Raw genomic sequence first — 23,053 nt, 5'->3', positions numbered from 1 at the left:
ATAGTTATATTGTTAATGTTCATGTTTTAAATCATTGATGCAATGTTCATTGAGAGAGAGACCTGAAGATTATTTGAATGGTAATATCAACAGATTCATGGTGGCCAGAAAGAACACAACATTTTACATTAGAGTAATCAGATTGACATTTTCCAATGGGTTTCTTATATCTTTATATTGAATGATAATGTAATCAAGCAAGTTTACATTTTGTTTTTTACCATGTTTATTTAAATGTATTTATCGACCTCAAATAATTGGATTCAACATATATTTGATACTCGCCTCTTTCACCTCTCGTATTTTCAGCACATCTAGTTTCGGAACTAAATTAAAAAACCTGTTGTATTTTATCTTTATTGCCTATTGCAGTGTTCTGTTCTGTTTTAGGCTTTGTATAGACCTGCTTGGGAAAACGGATTCGGACACGTTTTGGGGAGAGGAGGAATGCCCTCGAGTTTCGCTGGGTTCTTCTAATCAGACACGAGGAAGTTCACATGCTCAATCTAGTGGATTTACAACTTTAAAACATTTTGATTACGATACAGTTTCAAACAAATCACGAAAAAGATCCTGATTAAGGTTAGGGAAAAATTTAAATAAAAGCATAATGGCCATGGTTTGGCTAGACGCTTGCACTACATGGTAGAGCAGAGCGCGTCTCCGAGATAGTGTGCGCGCGCCAGTGCGCGCTCCCGGTGGTTAGCTAATGCTAGCTCAGTGCGAACGGAAACAAGGAGAGAAAAGACTGCGAGGAGAAGATGGCGGATCCAGTGGGTTGCGCTTTGTAAAGACGGCTGCAACCCTTCGATTTCTTCGACCAACGTCGAGAAAGGACTAGCGAATATCGAACTAAATACCATCCGAAGATTGAATTGAGGACTTATTGGCCTCGAGTCGAGGGACTGTCGATGTGTGGACCTCTGGTGTAGCGATGTCCGGCTAGCAGAACGGCTGCTCCGATCGGATGACTTCACGTTTTATTTCTATTAGTTTTGGATTACCGTCTGATTAACCACATTAACCACACTTTTCACACTGTCGTGTTGGTTTCGTTAAGTTACTCCGCTGGTAGAGAACGTGTTTTTTTTCCGCTGTTGGCTTCGACGACACCTCCCGGGAGGAACGTTAGATCAGCACTATCTCCTCGACAAATCGGCATTTAATCTCACTTTGTATGTCCTTTCTATTCTACTGATTCTAATCGAAATTGCCGTAATAATTGGTGGGGATTATGGCGAGTAGCAGCGGCTCAAAAGCCGAGTTTATAGTCGGGGGAAAATACAAGCTGGTCCGGAAGATCGGGTCGGGGTCGTTCGGAGATATCTACCTGGCCATCAACATCACCAACGGAGAGGTAACCCACTGCTCCATGTCTTTGTTATACTGATATTAGAGGTAGATCGGTCTTTATGGGTTTTAGAGCATTATATAAGGTTACTTAGCGTTAAGTATGGCGTGGTGCTGGAAGGCCTCGACCCCACGTCCATCTCTTTTGATCGCCTTATTTCAATAGTTACTAAATATATTCCACTGTGCTCTTGATAATGTCCCCGAATCAAACGTATGTGGGTTATCAAAGTAATCCAGATCCTGATTTGAGCATAAGACCCTCCGACAGAGCCATCTGAAACCTGGTCAGCTGTGTTGAGATCCTGTATTTCTTTCAGGAGGTAGCAGTCAAATTGGAATCGCAGAAAGCCAGACATCCACAGCTACTATACGAAAGTAAACTTTACAAGATCCTACAAGGAGGCATCGGCATTCCCCACATCAGGTAAGGTTATATCAGTGATTGTGTTCTGGGTGGCGGTGGTAAAATGCGCATTGACGTCGAGCCTTAATCAGGTTCTTTACGACTAAAGCCGTCGGGTCCACAGCCCTAACCGGTTTATCTGCTGTCCACCGTAGGAACGTCTCCTACCGAGGCAGAACGCTGTTTAAACATACCATGTTTGTGAAGGTCTATGCTTAACGTACCGTACCTATTTTAAATGTATGATAGCGAATGAAGAAGTAGAGAGCTGGAAATGGCCGCTCCTCTTTTGTTGTGCTGCTCCAACATGTCTTCCACTCCCTGTTAGAAAATGGCGGCCGAGCAGAAAGCAGCAGCCTAACCTTGGCTCCTGTCGGGCTGGGTGTTGGCTCGGCCTCACCGATACGCACTTGTGTGTCAACTGTCAAATGTTTGGCAAGTTGCACCGTTTGCTCTGGAATGGAGAACGATTGATTGGAACAAATGGAAGATCGTCTTCAAATGTTGGCGTCAAAATAATTTGCCAAACATGTCTGCGTTAATCCAGACGTTTGTTGCTAGAGTGTGAGCAAAGGTCCTTTCAAAACCCTAATAAACGCATATCTATTTGTGTTGTTAATAGTTGGTAAATGACTAGTTGATACAAAGGAATAAGTTAGGACCTATTGCCAAATGGACAACACATTAAATGTAGGTACCACAGGGCAGCCTGGTTCAAACACTAGACGTTGCATATAATTCAGATTCACAAGAACAATGTATTTGTTTCGTGAGGTAGGGAGGGGTGCTGATGGACTGTTGCAGACAGGTGAAAAGTAAAATGCACAGGGCTTTGTACTGCCATAGATTATCCTAGATGGCAATATTGTTTTTACAGTGGGCTTCAAGACCTATGAACCTGGGTTTTAGGCAAAAATTAAAGACAACCTGTTATTACTTTGCATAGGCTCCTTGTGGGAGTAAGCTAAATTGTTGGCCTCACTAAGTATAGTCAAACATTCTGTCGGTCTTCCCACCCTGCTGAATATTTCTGTTCTCTGAAATGCACACACACCCTGACTATTGGCAGCCAGCCCAATGGCTGCTGGCTGGAACTTGATCTCCTGTGTGCGTTCAACAACTAGGACATAGTGTCTAGTAACCCCTGTTGGCAAATTAGATCTGTAGCCTATAGTTGGGTTTAGGGGTGCACTTGTCTTGTAGTCAGCACCCAAAATAATTGCACCAGTCTACCTTAATTTTGGTACTAGTACTTATAATAAACAAAATCCCATTTGTATATAGCCTTACTCTGCTTGCTTCATGTTTTTGGTGTTGTGAAATTTGTATTATTGTAAACAATGGCTAATGCAGAAGTCTGCTACTCTTTTTCTAATATACTGTTCTATAAACTGTTTTAATTAAAGAGCAATGCATTTTATTAACTCCCCAAGTACGACTTTTGCTCAATTTTAATTATGTACATTTGGAATCTCCTAATCAAACACGTTTGTTAATTAGGTTGATGTTTTGGTTTTATAATACACATTGTCTGCAGTCATTGCAAACACTGAAAAAAGCAGAGACAACCACCTCAAGTAAACCAAGCCCACTGCAATGGGCCCAATGGTAGAACCTGTGTAACCTGCTCATCCTGACGCTCCTTCCTCACCCACTTTGCTGCAACAGTGATTCATAGGATGAAAAAGCTGTGCAGGGAGTGAACTGATATACACGGCTGGTTCATTCTTAGTGGGTTGCAGAGGTAAAATAATTAGTTTTACTTTGATAGCTCTGGTCACTTGCGTCTCAATTCCTCTGTTAAAGGTCATTAGATAAAAATAGCAAAACATAATTGACTGCAAAACATTGAACAACTTGGATCCATGATTGCAATTCCCAGTAAAAATCTGGTTGAACCTGAAACAGCAGCCACCTGGTTTCTAAACGGCCAAGAGACATAAAGGGCCAGGCTGAGGGGTCTGTGTGGATGAATAGTTCTGTGCATGCACCTGAAGGTGTGATATTCAAAACGCACATGGTAGAAATACAAAAATTGCGGGGGGGGGGGGGGGTTGGAATAACGCTATACAGCGTTACACTATAGCGTTCCGTCAAGCCCAACCAAATAAAAAAACCAACACCTGTTTTCTATGCTGTCATCTGTGTCTTTAGGCTGTCGAGCCATTGTTTATCATCATTGTCCAATATTATGGCTGGATTTAGCCTGCATGTTATGGCTGGATGTTAGCCTGCTTCCTCAGGTGATCCGTTGAATGAACTGGTTGCGTAGCTTAACATTGTTTAACACTTTAGGCGCTGCTGTGAGATTTTCATCAGTTGGAATCTTGCAATGGCTTTATGAGCAGTTTGCAAGTCCGGAGTCTGACAAAAGGTTTATTTTACCTTTTCATTGAGAGTGATTTATGCATCTGATGGTCCAAGCAGTTACCATAATTATAAACTAGATCTTCAAATAAAGTCCACTGGTGATTTGCGATGTTTCTGTCCAATCGCCTAACTGCTTAACTTGCTGTAGAAAAAGCGTATTAAGAATACTGAAATTTTATCTCTGGTTCAACACCTTGATTGGGTTAGAATTGTGTTCATCCTCCAGGTAAAGCCATCAGAGGGCTGACCGAATACTCTTGTGATTTTCTTTTCAGGTGGTATGGACAGGAGAAGGACTACAATGTTCTAGTCATGGACCTGTTAGGACCCAGTCTGGAAGACCTGTTCAACTTCTGCTCCCGGCGCTTCACCATGAAGACCGTCCTCATGTTGGCCGATCAGGTACAAGGCTTTACTTGTTTTCCTATTCTTTTACATCATTTATTCATAAAACTGATAATAACCATTGACATTTAAAGAAAATAAAGGCCCCATGCACCTTACAAGTAGAAGGAAAGACTAAGCTGAAGATCTAAGCACAATCATTTATCATTTTATTCTATCAAATTAAATGCCAAACATTTAATAATCTACAGAAATGTAGAATACGTTCATTGCACAAGCCTGCTACCATTTATCATGTGGATGCAAGGTAAATCAGTGCCAGTATTATTTGTAGGTATTTGAGGTGTTATCGGTAGAAATGGACTTATGCAATGACAACATTTTACAATTTATGAACGATTGAATAATGGGCGAATAGTGACCAAATATGCTACGGTGCCCCCAGATTAAAAAGGTAGGTGCACCAATGCCACCAGTAGAAAATGTTAGCTTTGGGCCCAGAGTTTCGGTGCTCCACCTATTCTGAATGTGTTTCTGATTCTACCTTTTTTTTGATAACCAGATGATCAGCAGAATCGAGTATGTGCACACAAAGAACTTCATCCACAGAGACATAAAGCCAGATAACTTCCTCATGGGCATCGGACGACACTGTAACAAGGTAGGGCGTCACAATCTCTCTTGCAATTCCAAACCACCTCTTTCCAGTGAATACATTGTTGCTTGATAAATTTTAACCCTAGCTCCCAAACAATTCCGTTTACAAATCTGCAGGCTCACTTAACCATTCGCTTTGGTTTCAGTTGTATAGCAATTTAATAGTTACTAGAGCCATTAAAAATGAATCATTTTGATAGATCTATTATGCATTTCAATACTGTTAAGATACACACTTTTTGATGTACTCCCCTTAACTTAATCATGCCCATCCTCTAAGTCAATCAGTTAAATGACGTCATGAATGGCAAAGAGAATTTAACATTGGAAAGAGGCACACAAATGGGAATCTAAATCTTAACTCATTCGTTTCTTCATCATTAATGTCAAGTTCAATTGACCTAAACTATATCGCTCTTTAAAATCCTTAAGCCCTTTACCATGTTGATAATGGATTGTTGTCCTAGATAGAAGATTAAAATCATTTAACGCCTAGGGTAAAAGGTCAAACTGTTAGAATTACTCATTATTAGGGGCCTATGAAGATATTTATAGAATTAAAGAGCTAGAAGTAAAGATGTATGCTTACGCTATATAATAAACTCTAAATTATATCCCAACTGGCCTTTTTCCCAAATGTTGTAAAACGATTTATTTTCTCCCTTCACACAGAAGAGCCTCCACTTTTCTTTTTCCTTATTGCTTTGATTTGTTTTTGTTCAAAGATACTCTTGTTGCCTGAACATTATGAATACCCTGTACTTGTGAGCCCTTGCAGACAGGCAACATTTGGCTACGCTAAAGCAAGTCCTTAATGAACATTAGCTGCAACCCTTTTTACCTGATCACACTGATATTAAATATATTGGTGTAGTAATCTTTGATGAATCCCAAACTATATTTTTGAAGTGTACTTTCAGCTGAATTGGATTCATCTCTATATTTGGACACAGAGGAAACGAGTGACAGCCATTTTTTTGAGTAGTTTGAAAAATCAAGATCTATGCCTTGGTGCCTCATAAAGTTTGTGCTGGGCAAGCACATAGTTGGTGGTGTTCAGAGTTTTGCCCTAGCTTTTCACTTACAAACCTCCTCTGGTGGCTCCTCTGCAGATCCCAAGTCTGGTAACTTCTTTACTTAACTGCCTTGTTCTATTACGCTGGAACGGAAGGAGAGTGATTACCTATCTGCTATTTTAAGCCTCATGAAAAACAATAAATATTCAGTGTTCTCATGTCACTCCAGAATGATTTAGTGGTTTTATGAAACACCAGAGCTGCTCTTCTGTGTTTTGGTACTTTACTTGCTAAATAGTTTCTGATTAACAGTATTGGAATCCCCCATATACATTTTGAATGGGAAATGTGGCTGTTAAGAAGGATGATGAATGTTCATTTAAGGAAGCTCTAAAAGAGCATACTGAAGAGCTGTAGGTTTGGGCGTAGTGTTTGACACCGCTGCCCACTTGCTCTGACTTGTCCAATTTACAAACGATGGCACATTTATTCCCTCTTTTAAATGTTTACTTCTCAATTAAGTGCCTTATGTGAATCTATTTGATATAGGGAGTGTGTGTGTGTGTGTGTGTGTGTGTGTGTGTGTGTGTGTGTGTGTGTGTGTGTGTGTGTGTGTGTGTGTGTGTGTGTGTGTGTGTGTGTGTGTGTGTTTAATCCCATTTAGAGGTTTAACAAGGCTACCATTTTGGTAAATATGGTAAAACTACTATCGTCTTGATATATTTGGCAAACATTAGTATATGAAATCCTTATTTACAAAATTATATATTTCTCTTCATAAATCACTCACCTTTAGGAGCAATAAATCAATTTTCTGCATTTGACTACAGTGCTTGCACATAGTTGTGCCAATAATTAAGTGTCGAATAGATCTATGTATTTAATAGTGCATATAGATTTGTTATAAAAATATTGCTAAGGAATAATTTCTAAGATTAGCTGGGTGTTTTGCATTTGTCATTCTTTGCAAAATTGATTTATTTAAAGCGTTGTCGTATCAGGAATTTTGTGTTGACACATTGAAGAGTGTTTGGAAATTACAATCTTAAGGTAGAAGCAGGGTCTCCTGGGGAAAGTTCTCAGACTTTAAGTAAAGGCAGCGTGGTGGGTCAACCATCTAGTCGTTGTTCAGTCATACGTTTACCACCGTATGGCTTCTCATTGCAAGTTCTGTATCCCTCCCAATTCACATCCTTTTTAATTGGTGTGGATCTTTAGATTCCCACTTTGACCACCAAACATCAAATTGCTTGGTTGAAGACCTACTACAATCTTGAAGGATTTGGTCAGGGTGTTAAGCCCCAGGTCAATTGTTGACATTGTCCAGTTGTAAATCATTCTTGATTTTCGTCCAACACGCCTCAACTATCTTTTGACATCAATTATATCCCATACGAGTGTTAACCAGTTTCATAAGTATCTTGGTATTTCCCACACAAGTCAGCGCATAGTTACATGTCTAGATGGCTGTCTCAAATAGGGCCAATCAACTATTGAAGCCACAAGTTAAAATTCAGTATTAACGCACAGCGCATTCTGACAGACTTGGAGACTGAAGCGTGCTGTAGGGTTTCTGTGCTAAGATAAAGTTATGTATTCAATGAGTCATGAGGGTAATTTAAGGTGTATTTACTTATCGCAATAACATTTTGTATATGCATGCTATCAGACTTTAAGATAGAGGCAAGTAGATAGAATTCTTAAATGTTCAAAGTCCTGGTCATGAGCACAGTTGTTCATTTTGGGTCAAACTGGATCATGTATTGCGTGACCCACCGGTTGAAATGGAGTAGATCAATTGAGGATTTGTTTGTTGGCACTATTGGGGAAAGATACAGCTATTTTATCAAATGGATGTCAATTGTTCGCCATATTTAAGGAAAGTCTCTACACCACAAGAGTAGAGCTTCACAAAAATCATGGCGGTTTTACATGTGGAAATAGACAACGTCCCTAATTATCCTGGGTTATTTAGTTTATAACAAACCGGCCAGGTCCTTTTAACAGTGGAAAACGGCAAGTGCACAGATCCGTATGGTCAATTGGTGTTTACGGTTCGATCATTATTGCATGGAACCGTGTAGGCTAAGATCAATCTTTTAAACCAGGGTTGAAAAAATTTTGCTTGGAAAAGCGCATGAGTCATTCAACCTCACTGGGGCAAGGAGTGCCACACTATGCCTTGTCTTGGATGGGCATCACACTAGCTGTTCAGAACAGGTATCAAAACCTTCAATTAAACTTTGAATAGACTTCTAGGTATACTAAGATGTCAAAGTGCTTTTCCTTTTCTCTTTGTATATGTGGCACCATTCCCTTTATCTCACTGGTTTAGACTTAAGCTGCTGCAGCCAAGTTAACTTCCTGCTTTTCCCTGAAATTCTTCTTAAAACATAATTATATATTTTCTACCATGTAAGCATGAAATGAAAAATGAAGTGATTATTTATTATTGCATATCGCACTGTAACGAAAATTTTATTTTACAGCTCATATTGCAAAATTTGGTTTAATTTTGTTCTTGGAAGACGGCATGAAGAACTAGTTTTATTTTAATGAGTAATGCAAACCAATGTATGGCGTATCTCCATATGTTCTCTGCCCTTAGTGGAGCCTGGACAGCCCTGGGCCCTCCCTCCCCCTGCTCTGCCCCATCTATCCTAACCTTCCTTTGCTCTTTTTGGAGCCGTGGTGTTGCCTGTCTGCGCTGGCCTTCTCCGGGGATGTTGTCTGCTTATTAGATCTAGAATTAGTATGAGTTGACCCTGCACTTCAGGTATATCGGGCAAACTTTAAACTTTGCATACATGAAACAAGGATAGTCCTCGTCTTTGAACATCAGGTTTCCTGCCCAAAGACGCTGCACACAGCGGGAACATCATACCTGTGCCTCAATGACTGGAATCAAAACTACATTTTGTCAATTGTGACTAATAATTTGACCATTAAGCATGCGGCCAAAACCGAAGTGCTAGTTTGACCCATACTAAATCTGTTGAAGGTGGTTAGAGCCTGTGTGTTGTTGACCCTACCCCTCTACTGTCTGCCCTAGTGTTTAGACTCTTCAGTGGGGAAGAGGAAACGAAGCTTGGCTGTTAGCTCTGCTCAGGATCCATCTTTCTCAGGATTAAACCAGGTGTGACCTTTTACCATAACACTAGTATCACTACACCAGTTGACGCTTCACTCCTATACAGTACTGTATAGTAGCGAAATATGAGGGCTACTCGCACCATGACCTCAGCCGTGCTTACACATTACCAGAATATTCTGTATGGTAATGAGCAGAAAGGATATCTTTCCATTTCTATCCCTAACCATCTGGAATCTAGAGATAAGCCTGTTTCAAACTCTCTCCCTTTTAAAAACCATCAGTTAAGTATTACTAGTGCAAAACAAGAACTACTCTTAATTTAACTTTGGTCTCAGCTGTTATACAAGATATTGTTAATTTAGCAAATGGTTATTTAGACAAGTAACAGATCTAATTTCGGTTGCTTTGCAGGTAACTAAATCAAGAATGACATGAAGTCACATATTTGTATGGGGTCATTTTGACCTAAATATCGTATTTCGGAAGGTAATATTTTTTACTTTTTATCTGCAGTGATTATGTAACGTAACCCTGACCATACCCCACATCCACTGTTAGACAGACAGGGAAGTAGGCCTAATGTTTTTTATGCTCTGTTAATGTACTGCTTATAAAAACCCGGCCCCTCAGTAAGATAAATTGAGCAGAGAAAATCACGATTTAATGATAAGTTGGCTCCCTGCACAACTCTCATGGTTTGTTAACGTTGTCCCTGGTCAACATCCATAGTTAAAACCAGAACGGGATCTAAGCCAATGTGCATTTATTCAACTGTGGAAACTTGTTCTACCAATAGGGCAGCAGTGACATACATGATTGGAGGTATGTGTTTATGTATTGTGCAATTGGCCGACTTATTGCAGTAAAACACAGTTTAAGATTTGCCAATGTGTAAAATACCAAATATCTTACAATTCTAAATCTATAGCTAACCAACAACTAAAAATATTGAATAGAATTTACATATAGGCTTAATCCACATCTTGCATTACATTTTCTTTCTAAATGTATGTAAAAATGCTCCACTGTCCATCAATATTTCTAAGTTGATGTTTATTAGTGTTTGATAAGTGCTTTTGTTACTTTTCCACAAGCAAGCTATAGGTTAAAATCCTTGACTCATTCACACTGCTTGGGTCTTTTATTCTTCTTGGCGTGTAGCTGCTTAAGGAGCATGTTAAGCCTGGGTGGCGAGGGTCTATTTCCTTTACGATAGGGTAGCCTCATGCTTATTATGCATCATTTGTCAAATATCAAGCGGACATTTGTACCCAATAAAAATACCTTCACCACTCGAACATTATGACTGAGTTGGTTGCGTGCTATATAATTCAAGCTATTCCACGTTGGAAACAAAAAAAAATCTTCTTTTTTTTTTTTTCAATGCTCGACATTCCTCTTAGAGTGAGTTAAACTCTGCTGCTGATAGGCCGTCTCGTTCCATTCGTTTGCTCGTGCAAACTGCTAGCTCCGCCTCCAGGCACATGGAGAGCGCAAACACTAAGGCTAGCTCCACCTCCATGCAGCGTGGAGAACACACTGTAAGGCTAGCTCCACCTCCATGCAGCGTGGAGAACACACTGTAAGGCTAGCTCCACCTCCATGCAGCGTGGAGAACACACTGTAAGGCTAGCTCCACCTCCATGCAGCGTGGAGAACACACTGTAAGGCTAGCTCCACCTCCATGCAGCGTGGAGAACACACTGTAAGGCTAGCTCCACCTCCATGCAGCGTGGAGAACACACTGTAAGGCTAGCTCCACCTTCAGCAGTGTGGAGAACACACTGTAAGGCTAGCTCCACCTCCATGCAGCGTGGAGAACACACTGTAAGGCTAGCTCCACCTCCATGCAGCGTGGAGAACACACTGTAAGGCTAGCTCCACCTCCATGCAGCGTGGAGAACACACTGTAAGGCTAGCTCCACCTCCATGCAGCGTGGAGAATACACTGTAAGGCTAGCTCCACCTCCATGCAGCGTGGAGAACACACTGTAAGGCTAGCTCCACCTCCATGCAGCGTGGAGAACACACTGTAAGGCTAGCTCCACCTCCATGCAGCGTGGAGAATACACTGTAAGGCTAGCTCCACCTCCATGCAGCGTGGAGAACACACTGTAAGGCTAGCTCCACCTCCATGCAGCGTGGAGAACACACTGTAAGGCTAGCTCCACCTCCATGCAGCGTGGAGAACACACTGTAAGGCTAGCTGCACCTCCATGCAGCTTGGAGAACACACTGTTAGGCTAGCTCCACCTTCAGCAGTGTGGAGAACACAAACACTCTAAGCAAACCTTCTTTTTTTTTTAAAGAAATGAGGCGGGTGATAGCTTGTCAATTTATTTTTAATTTGTCTTTTCACGTAAAATGTGAGTGTGTGTTCTCTGAATGGACCGCTGTTGTTGATGCCTGTGTCAGAGTTATACTTCCTGTACACTAATTGTATCACACTACAGTGTAGCCAATTTCAAATACCACATCGCTCATTATAACGGTCTTGATAACGAGTGATAATAATTATGGAGCTGAATGGGACTGTATGCATAAGGCAATTCAGTTTTGTGAAAAATGGAAATTAATTTTGATCACAACAAGCTTAATGTTTTGACTGCTCGAGCCTGGGCATTTAACAATTCAATGAACTACCAGGTATCCTTTCAATTGTTTCTAGTGGTGCAACGGTTCACGGGTTACCCGTGATCCGTACGGATCAACCCTCATGGTTCGGGACACAAGTGATCCGCGGATCGACTGATTAAAAAATAAAAGTTTTGCGTTCACGTGATCAGCGCATGTTTAAAGGACAATTCCGGTATTTAGCACATTGAGCCGCCTTTCTGGTTTGTCTAGGATGAAATATAGTGGTTGACACACCGTACTGTTGACTATTGGTCCTGTCTCAGGTATTTGGCTCATTTCAATTCGCCCCTGCCTGCTTCAGAATGGCTGGCTTTGGGCATTTACAAACCTCTCCTTAAAACAACCTTAAACGTTTGTTTTCAGAAATGTGCAACTCACAGTATGGTTAGTGGTGTTCGTTGATGTTCCTAATCAGGCATCGTAGCGAAATACAGTTTGTCATCTTTTATTTGCCGTTTCGTAAATCCCATTGAAACGTTAGCCGAACCGGAACCGGAAATGGGCTGTTCATGTTTGGTTGTAGTCTTTTCCCGAACCGAGCGAAAAGACTACAACCAGCCCCCCTTTCTGTTTCCGGTCAACGAGCATTGAGTCTTCCAACAGAAATCACAACAGAAAAAAAAAGAAGGAATAATGCCTCAGATTGCACTTTATTTTCTTTAAATTATTATGTATAAGTTTCTTATTTGTTGATCCGAAAATGATCTGACCCGTGACTCAAAAACTGTGACACGATCCGAACCGTTTTGTGATCCGTTGCACCCCTAATTGTTTCCATGGTGCATGTTGTAGAACACGGCGGAGAAGACGGCTTCTTTTATAAACACGGCCCTCTTATTGCATCCATAGTGCTCAGTTCATTCATTAAACTATCGATTCCGGACCATGTGAATCGGAATAGCAAAGATCCGGGAAATCAAGCTCTAGCGCAGCTTAGGGGTGTAATGGTACACCGAAGTCACGGTTCGGTTAATACTCGGTTCGGTACGAGTTCGGTACAATGAAGGGAAAAGTTAAACCGGATGGCGATAGCTGTGGCAGCTACGTTAGCATTGTGACCTCATAGCAGCACGACGGTGTAACCTGCTAATAAATCCAAGGAAAAAGATAGACGCGGACTATGAACAAAGATCAACAATGTAGGGCGTCCAAGAAGGACGTCCTACATTGTTGAACTTTTGTGCGACATTTTCTTCAATAAACAAAGCTTTCACCGTTGTCTAAAAATACCTTGCGGATAATTGTTTGTTATTATCCCCCTGTCTCACGGAAGTGTGATTCTGTCGACCAATCAACAGACGGCGTGTGTAACTCGAACTTGCCGGCACCCTTTCAGGCGCCTCAGTACCCCAACGGAGGAGTACAGCGAGACGAGTACGGCCTAGTCCGGGTCCCGTCCACTTTTGGTGGTGGAAACGCGATCCGTGCCGCACCTTAGCAAACTGAACCAACCTGCACCATCCGTTGGAAACGTGCCATTAGTTGTCCCTGAAGAACTTGCGTATCGAACATTAGTTCCGCATGACATTAATTAATTTGCACGCCAGTTTTATTTATTTTATACCGTGTATTCTCCGTGTAAATCCATGCACCATGACGTCCATACCGATTTCGGTTCAATATGAATACATGTATCGTTACACCACTAGCACAGATGTATTGCGATGCCGGAGTGTTATTTTGCTATTTGGAAACGAGACCCTCTTGTCAATGAAGATGCACTGCTTTAATCATAAAAAGTGTTTTGAACAAAGTTTCAATGAAATTGAATGAAATGCACACTATTCTGGATGCAGTTTACAAGAAAAGAAAACCTTGGATTATTATTTATTAACATTTATTTTACCAGGCAAGAATTGCTTGATCAAATGACTTATTTTTCGAGCAAGGCCTTTATATTACCCAATTAGAAGCCGGTTATTCTTAATAGTTATTTGATAGAGTAGAAGTGCAAAAAGTTGATTAGTGAGGTATGGGATGTCATTAATAAACTGAATGTAAGGTGTTTAGAGGAGAAAGGTGCCTGCTTTCCCTGTAAGAACGCCGTAACATGGCAGTCAAAGCTGGGCTTTTAGTCCAATCTGATTTTATACATTTTCTTCAACCGCCAGTGCCTTGACATCTTTCGTCACAAACCAACTATTCGCTGTCCTCCTATATCAAAAATGTATTATATTTTTATTTTGATAATTGTCCCCATAAAAGCAAAAGTGTGTCTTCATTGGATCTTTGTGGGTCGTGTTTCCAATGAGAGCTCGCACACCAGCGCCGCCATACAGCTGTGCTTCCAGCACTGTTTCAAACCACTTTGAAGCAGACTTGATAGAAAAAGGGGCAGATCGTTTAACTTTGATTGCAAATCGTAGCGCCCCCTATGGTTAATTTCCACATGACTGCCAATTTTTACAGAATCAATTTTTTTTAGAATAAAGGCATGATTCAGTCTTTGGGTTAACTGTCCATTTTCAGGATTCTTTTTCAAGGTTTTCAAAACTCAAGTTACAGAAAACTATCCAGTTGGATTTGTTTTGAGGCAAAAAGGTTTAGCATGTCAGATAAAGCCCGGTTTACATAATTATGTTTTGAATTTGACCACTCAAACATCTTCTTTCAATTTTCAAGTATACATCATTTGGTGTATGAAATTTAACCAAACAATGTCTATTTATTTTTTTACGTCTATAGCTACAGAATAATCTGTTTAACCAATCCCATTCGGGTATCTTTATCATAGTCACCATGGACACTACAAGTTGTCGGACATGGCAGAGGTATCGGCCTTTTTAAGTTTCTCAACACATATTCTTGTTGCATCCATAGTTGTAAACTACAATCATATAATTATAATCAACGTGTTTTATATTTATTGATCATTCATCTAAATAGCAGTCTGCCCACCAAGCGAATGTTAAATTGCAGTGTGGTATCAAAAAATTATGTACACATTTTTATAGTAATTTCAGCAATCGATTAGTATACTTTTTTTTAAACTTTTCGGTCTATATCCGACTCCCGAAATTCCAACAGTCCTACTATGCAACCACACTAATGAAAATACGATGCAGAAGTACAAGAATTGGCAGCTGTTGTGGCATCAGTGCTCTAATGAATATGCATAAGGAAATTATTGTGTAAATTAAGTTTATTACTTTGAAACGAGGGCTGTTGGCAATCACAATGTCTTCACAGCAATTTGCGAGGAATGTCTCTCGGGGACACGGGGAGTACAAGTCTTCCCACAATGATTTCGGAGTGCCTTGTTTTCTAATAAGATGTCTATATAACACGTGTACAAGAATGTGTCACTTGCCCTAGTGGTTATGTAGAAACTCTTTTTTTTTTAATAGAAGTTTTCCTAAAGCTTTCACCGTAAAGAGAACGATATGGAGATGGACCTTCTGGGTCCAATCGGCCAGACATCTACCGGGAGGCATGGCTTATCGTTTGACCTTGACCTCAAAGCGCCCCTATTGGCAGAATGGGACCAAACCTTTGGAAGAGCTGCTATTATGGGATACATATACAGTGGACAGATGATTTTTTTTTTCCCAGTCACAGGATACAGGAGATACGTGCTCCTAAATAAAAAACAATTCTAACAATAATTAAGTATTACTATCCTAAATTACTTAACAAGTTTAAGAAAATACCATAACTAGTCTTCTCCAGCGTTTTATTCATTGATTAAATGGAATCCTCATTGACGCACAGTCTCCACGGCCTTCGCTCTCTGACCTTTCCGATGATTCACATATTAAGCCGGCGCATGTTCTGATAAAACATCTTGGACATTGCGACGGCTCTTTGCGACAGTTAACAATTGCATTTATTTCCTGTTGTGCGATAAGCACAACAGGAAATTGTTAACTCAGTGTAACCTTTTTAATGTACAGTATATTAAACTAAAAAATGCATTTCCTGGAGAAAATGCGATGAGTGCTGTAGTGCAAAGTGAGGTTGAAAATATTTTTCAATAAAGATACATAGATAAAGACATAAAGAAACGTTAAATGGCTTAAATCAAGTGAAGGGATTTGAACAGTCTAAATGGAGTAAACAATAAGCAGTAAGCATGCACACCATTTAAGAAAATGTAAATGGTTAGAAACAAATAAAGTGACGCTGAATGAAAAGGGCAAAGCATTGCTAAAAATGCAGAAATGTAAAATGAATTGAACTGAAGTATCTGAAAGATCAAATGTATTGCCTTGCAGTGTGTGTGTGTGTGTGTGTGTGTGTCTTTAAGAGAATAGTGAGCTGTTGCGTGATTAAAAGTAGCCCAATAGAGTGGGAAAAACTGCCCAATCTGGCAACACTGCTGAACGTCCTCACACTCCAGCGTCAACGTAAATCAATGAGACCAACTAAAAACGAAGCCATTATGAAACCAATACTGTGATTCTGAATAAAGTTTAAATATTGAAATTCCGTTTGGATGTTATTGAAGATACAAGTGTTTAGATTTGTTAAATGGTTTGAACAAAGGTAAACGGTTGAAAAATGATTGAGTTACGATGTCTTAAGAAGTAGGAGTGTCAGAATGGGCAGACGACTTCAATGAAAACAGCTGAAAACGAAGCCGGTATGAAACTAAAACTGTGATTCTGAAGAAAGGTTAAATGATATTGAAATTCCGTTTAGACATTAGTGAAGATACAAATGTGTAGATTTGTTAAATGGTTTGAACGAAGATAAACGGTTGAAAATTGAATAGTTGCGTCTTAAACAGTTGAAGTACCAGAGGACGGCTCCGCTGTCCCCCCATTGACTCATGTTAAAAAGATAGAATTTTAAAAGTAGAATATTTAATAATAATAATTAATAATTTTAATATTTAAGTATAAAATATTTTTTAAAATCTGAAAAGAAGCGCGCGATTCCAAGGTATTCTGAACATTTTAAAATTTGAATGAGTCTCCAGGTGAAAAATTAAGGAAGGTGATAGGTCAAAGATTGTAGAGAATGAATAAAACTTCTGAAGAACAATAGTTGAGCGCTGCATGCAGCACTCACCTTAATAGTTTGGATCACACACATTGCTAGTTTAATGTGCCACCTTCAATTTTGTGTAAAACTTATCTTAAACTTATCTTAAACTTATTACACAAAACTTTGTGTAAAATCAGGTCTGAGAGGGTTCTAGTAGGAATGCATGGAACTGCATATACTATTTATAGCCTGCAGTCTCTTCAAACTATATTTAGCTGGAGTCCTCAAACTACGGTACCCTGTTAAAGCAAGTAGCAGAAACGTGATATAAATGTTCCAAAGTAATTTTTATTAATGATCAAAGCTTACTACTTTCACTTGGTGGCTGGATTCATTGATTCAAACTATTCCATTCCAACAGCATCACTTACAGGACTGCTATGGAAGTAAATCTGTCTCATCGGATTTTGAAAATAAAAAGTAATTGAATTTTAAGCACTGAATATTTATGCATTGAAATAACGTATCTGGATATTTTTTGCCACTCTATACATTTTCGACATAATTTTCTCCTTTTATTTTTCTGTGTTCAAAAATTCAAAATCAAATATTCAACGTTAAAAAATTCAATGTGCAAAATTCAACTTAAATATTTTCAACGTCCCCAAATTCAACATGCCAAATCCAGCTGCAAAATTCAATGTATGAAATTCAGTGTTAACCTCCGGGGATCCTAGGAAGAGCAATCGATCCTAGAGGCTAGATTGTGGTCAAGCAAGGAGAGCGAGCGGGAATAAGGGCGTCACTCGTTGGATACCTGACCCTGATGCGGGAAGGCATGTTGTGCAAAGCAGGTTTTGGCCTTCTCCAACAGATCTTTCTTTTCTAAATAGCATTTTACACAGTAGCCTATAATAGGAAAGCCTCAAAGGTAAATCTACATCATTAAACACTGACTGTAGCTTTTGATGGAGAAAGAAGCAACGGTGGTGGACCGTACTAAACGCCCTATCCATTGTATGGGTCTGTAAAATGCTAATCAAATTAAATGAATTTATTAAGCATGTTTAATAACAAGGTGAGGGGGGGATGTGGGGATCCTATCTTTTATTTATGTTTTTGCTATAATGCACAACAGGTTTTTTTAACCCTTTTACTGCAGTTTATGAACTAAACGAGGAACTTATGCCTGTGTGTGTGTCTGTGATTGCAGTGACATGGCTGGATTTGCATGCACTGTAAGAGTAATGGTAGTGGGTTAAGAGCCAAATTTATTAATGGTAAATACGCATTGATGCGCAATCCGGTCTAAAAGGTAAACACGCACAGATGCGTGATCCGGTCTGAATGGGTTAAGGGACCAATTTGGGGCAATCCAAGGTCTCTTTGCCTACGTTTGGTGTAAGGGTGGGGCGTTCTGAAGCCCGCTGCCCACTGTGGAATCAGAGCTCAGAGCCGACAGTAGGCGCACTGAGTGGTAACTGATGCGACAGCAGCCTGTAGTTCCAGTGGAAGCACGGCGTGCCTCGGGAAGAAGCGCCCGACAGCAACCTGATTTCAATTAGTCATCCTCATAGCTGTATCAAACCACTGCGTAAAACTGTCGGCTCTGCGCACTCGTTGCGCTATCGTTATGCCACCACAGAGGCATATTTACCGTTTTGCTTCAGCCACTTAACGTGCGCCCGGTGTCACAAAACGAATGCACCCATTCCGAGTGATCGATGACAATACAAACGTTACGTTTTAAGCTTGTGCACGTTATGAAAACATGCATGAGCTTAATGCCAGTCTACGCTTCAAACTCGTGATTGTGGCAGAAAATGTGCAACAGCAGCCCCTAGGGTCGAACTTTTCGGTGGGTTGCAGAATTCGATGTAACACCCGCGCGCTCTCCTTGCTTGACTGCGATCTAGCAGCAAATACTAATTTTGCAGCTGAATTTGGCATGTTGAATTTGGGGACGTTAAATATTTACGTTGAAATTTCTACATAGAATTTTGCATCTGAAATTAAATTTAACGTTGAATATTTAGTTAAATTCAGAAGGGAAAAAATCAGATACGTTATTTCAATGCATAAGTATTCAGTGCTGTTAATTCAATAACGATAATTCATTGGCAAAAAATCCAGATCTGTTATTTCAATGCATAAATATTCAGTGCTCAAAATCCAATGAGACAGATTTACTTCCATTGACTGCTAGTCAGAAACTTTGCTATGGCTCGAAATTCAGCAGCTCATTTACCTTTCTTAACCCATCTCAACCCTAACATTCACTGACGTTAGGGTGGCATTGAAAATACATCTATATGAAACACATTTTTGAATTTCTGACAATCATTCATGTCAAACCCGTTTTTTTTCCTTCAATGTTTAAATGTCAAGAACGGTTTTCCTTCTCTTCCAGCTATTCCTCATTGACTTTGGGCTGGCTAAAAAGTACAGAGACAACCGAACAAGACAACACATCCCCTACAGAGAAGACAAGAACCTAACGGGCACGGCCCGCTACGCATCCATCAACGCACACCTGGGGATCGAACAGAGGTCTGTGCAACAGACACGCGGCCACTCTCAGCCTAGCATGTTTTTTCTTAGGTTAAAATGTGATGCTTAAAGCTTGGATACTGGATATTAATATAAATGTGTATTATGTGTTCGTAGAAACCTTGATATTGAACTAATTTATGGACGTTCTGTGTGGTTCTGTTTTTTCCCAGTCGCCGTGACGACATGGAGTCGCTAGGCTACGTGCTGATGTACTTCAACAGAACCAGTCTGCCATGGCAGGGATTAAAGGTAGAAGACTATGTGATATTAGGCTTGTTTTATGCATACAGTATTCTGCTGTTGATGAGCTTGATAATTTGACATAAATTAGCTGACCATGATTGTGTAACGCATAAGAATGCATTGGAGAGTCTGCCCTTGAACATGGTTTGTTGTGATGAACTGTACTGTTGATGTCGCCTACATGTTCCTCAGGCTGCAACCAAGAAGCAGAAGTACGAGAAGATCTCTGAAAAGAAAATGTCAACCCCTGTAGAAATTCTCTGCAAGGTGAGTGCAACTCCAATTGAACAATGCTGTATATAGATCTGCTTTATTGTTTTCTCTTTGGCAAATTTGTTGTGCTTAATCCTGAATGTTTGTGTTCAGGGTTTCCCAGCAGAGTTCGCCATGTATCTGAACTACTGCCGTGGTCTGCGTTTTGAAGAGGCCCCGGACTACATGTACCTTCGCCAACTGTTCCGGATCTTGTTCAGGTATTTCAAACGAACGAAGAGACTAAATGTTACACTGAAAACGCACATCTGGCGTCTGTGCGTGTCCTGACCGTTGTGTGTCTGTACGTCTGCCCCATGGACGAAGACCTGTTCATTGATTTCTATGTTAATAAATTAGTTCCTTATTTTTGAGTCAATCCACAACATTTTATTATAATTTTACTTCGGCCGCAGGTATTCCAATCATGTAGCCGAAATAAATCTTCACTCTTGAGCTCAGCTCTCCAACACAAGCATAAATCCAACCCATTCAAACATAATCCAGCACCATCAAGGATTGAATATTTAAATATTTTTAAAATGCACTTGGAATCCACAGGAACACTAGGAAAAAATGTATTGAAACACAAAGAAATGGCAACAAAACTGCTACGGCATGTAGCCGCTAGCATGAACGTATTGAAACCGCTATGGCAGGTAGCCGTTAGCATGAACGTATTGAAACCGCTACAGCATGTAGCCGCTAGCATGAACGTATTGAAACCGCTACGGCATGTAGCCTCTAGCATGAACGTATTGAAACCGCTACGGCATGTAGCCTCTAGCATGAACGTATTGAAACCACTACGGCAGGTAGCCATTAGCATGACATATTGCAGTGGAGAAGATCATCAGCATTATATGATTATTATTATATGATACTTTCTTTTTTTATTGTAACTACAATTCAGGAGTGTGTTTTGGTCCTTGGATTGCTTTGTGTAGCACTCTATAATTTTTTGATACAACTCAATATTTTAACTGCCATGCATAGAAGGTGTTTTAAAAGATTGTATAATGGTGCTTCTCCCAGGACACTGAACCACCAGTATGACTACACATTCGACTGGACGATGCTGAAGCAGAAAGCAGCCCAGCAGGCAGCCTCCTCCGGGGGCCAAGGCCAGCAGGCACAGACCCCCACAGGCAAGCAATCTGATAAACCCAAGCCTAACATGAAAGGTTAGTAGTGTGTGTGTGTGTGTGTGTGTGTGTGTGCGTGTGTGTGTGTGTGTGTGTGCGTGTGCGCACTTTTGCATGTGTCCCACTAAAAGTGCAGTAGAAATTAGGAAAGCCTGTTGTATCCATAGCAGCATAACGGAACCAACTCGAGTGTCTCACACAATTGCTCTGAGAATGTGACTACCAACTTTCCTCTCATTTACTTTATTTTTCCTTTCATTTACTTGAGGACATGGTGCTTTTTTATTGTTGTTCTAGAAATTATTATATTATTGACTAACCCATTGACTATAGGTAATGATTATACACCTAATGAATCTCCCAACAATGTTGTATCAACCTTCTCTGTCCCGTTTGCAGTTGGTGCATTATGGGAACAGGTGTTACCCACCTGATTTTAACTTTAACACTCTTTAAATATATCAGTATAACAGTAATGGCCGCTTTCAGGCCCTATTCCAGACGCTGATGGCTGCCACAATATGGTTTGCGTTAACAGTGGAAAAACATTGTAGATTGAACATGTCACCTTCAGTTGAGACAACTGCAGAGTTTAATTTTTCACTTCACGTCATGTCTTCCAAAAGACATAATTTTTATCTTAACCAAAGAAAAGATTTTTCCTTTAGTTTTACACAAAACATCCTTTGCTATATTTAACTTTTATATAATAGCTTTTTTCAGTATGACCCTATTCCGGTGTCGGTGCATGCTAATGGATCTCCACTTTGAAGTTTTATGATAGGCAGGAAGTGAAAATACACAATTTAAAAATAATTGTAGACTCGACTCGGTAGGTTCTCGTGCTCCAACTTTGCCTTCTGTATTGATATTTGTGGAATATTAAGACCCAAAATGGAAACTAGGATGGAAAGGTTTTACTTGTATGATGGACGTCAAATGATCTCACTATTTGACTCGTTTCAGATAGAACATGTCAATCATATGGCAAGCACAAAGAGCAGTTACGTAAATGTTCCCATCTGGACCAAAAAAATCCTGATGAATGATTTCACATATGTGCCTGTGAAAACAAACCTAAACGCTGCACTGCGTTTCAAAGCTTTTCTTGGTTATTAGAGGAGGCTGATCTACTCAAGTGCTTCCTGAAACTGGTTTTGTTGCTTCAAAATAGGAATGTCTGCTTTTTCTGCCTCCCCTTTTGTGTTTGTACATCAATTACGAAAGATGTCCCTTGCGATTATGTTCGGTCGTAAACCTTTTCTTAATTCTGATTTTTCTAATTCTGTTCTCTGTAGGTTTCTAAGCGCTTTCCTGTCAGGAGTGAAAGCCGGGCGGAGGGACTCCACAGTAGCACCATAATCATTGGCGACTAGGACCACCTCCTGCCCAGAGGGCTTTATTCTCCCCACCACCACCACCAAACAAACTTTCTCCTTCCATAATTACTATGTATGTAATGGATATATAGATATACAAATGCCTCTGTTTGCAGTAATATCTATATATTGGTATGTATATAATATTCTCCACTTTGAAGAAAGAAAATAAATTAAAGCTTTTTGTTGGGGCTGAAACATAATTTTCCCTTTATACCACCTTTCCCACTTCCCATTATCCTTATTTTTTTGGTTTCTTGGGTAACAATAGTTGAACAATTTAATTGCTCTTTTAGTCCTTCCCTTCCTTCCAGTGACATGTGTAGACTTGTTAACCCTGCCCCCGTGTGCCCCTTGTTTTATACCCGCCTCAGTGACATTCATAAAACATTAAGTCAAACTTCTTATTTTTTTGTTTGAAAAGAATGAATGATGGAATCCTGGTTATTTACTTTACTTAAAATGTCGGAGTTCTATTCCTTTTTTCCATTCTCTTATTTTTATTTTCTATGGTGATTAGGAGTGTTGAGCAGCTGCGTTAATGTCCCAGCTGGCGACGGTCTACAATAGTCTGGCTCTCCCTCTTGTAAGAGTGCTGCATTATTATTGAATCTGTTGATACACCTATGGTCTTCTGAAACAGTCTTCTAAATGCCAATAAAAATGTAAAAATACAA

At 40.0% G+C, this 23,053-nt stretch overlaps 1 protein-coding gene across 4 annotated transcripts; it reads left to right on the top strand.

Annotated features, from left to right (window-relative positions):
- Positions 1-599: 599 nt before the first annotated feature.
- Positions 600-23,053, top strand: csnk1a1 (casein kinase 1, alpha 1; the record flags this gene model as incomplete). 4 transcript variants are annotated; one of them, XM_079744743.1, is made up of 10 exons in its annotated part: positions 600-1,357; positions 1,671-1,777; positions 4,402-4,528; positions 5,034-5,132; positions 9,197-9,280; positions 19,215-19,354; positions 19,528-19,606; positions 19,793-19,867; positions 19,967-20,073; positions 20,888-21,041. In XM_079744743.1, the coding sequence occupies exons 1-10, from the start codon at positions 1,235-1,237 to the stop codon at positions 21,039-21,041; spliced, it is 1,095 nt and encodes a 364-aa protein (XP_079600869.1). In that variant the 5' UTR covers positions 600-1,234. The 4 variants fall into 4 exon arrangements, with proteins under 4 accessions (XP_079600869.1, XP_079600868.1, XP_079600866.1 ...); XM_079744742.1 differs by lacking the exon at positions 9,197-9,280 and adding an exon at positions 22,296-23,053 and having other exon boundaries at positions 604-1,357; positions 19,528-19,608; positions 19,786-19,867; positions 20,888-21,000; XM_079744740.1 differs by lacking the exon at positions 9,197-9,280 and adding an exon at positions 22,296-23,053 and having other exon boundaries at positions 611-1,357; positions 19,528-19,608; positions 19,786-19,867; positions 20,888-21,036.

Source organism: Pollachius pollachius (genome assembly GCF_949987615.1).
Source record: "Pollachius pollachius genome assembly, chromosome: 10".
Taxonomy (NCBI): Eukaryota; Metazoa; Chordata; class Actinopteri; order Gadiformes; family Gadidae; genus Pollachius; species Pollachius pollachius.
The sequence above is the reverse complement of the archived record's forward strand: the minus strand, read 5'-3'. Positions and strand labels throughout refer to the sequence as shown.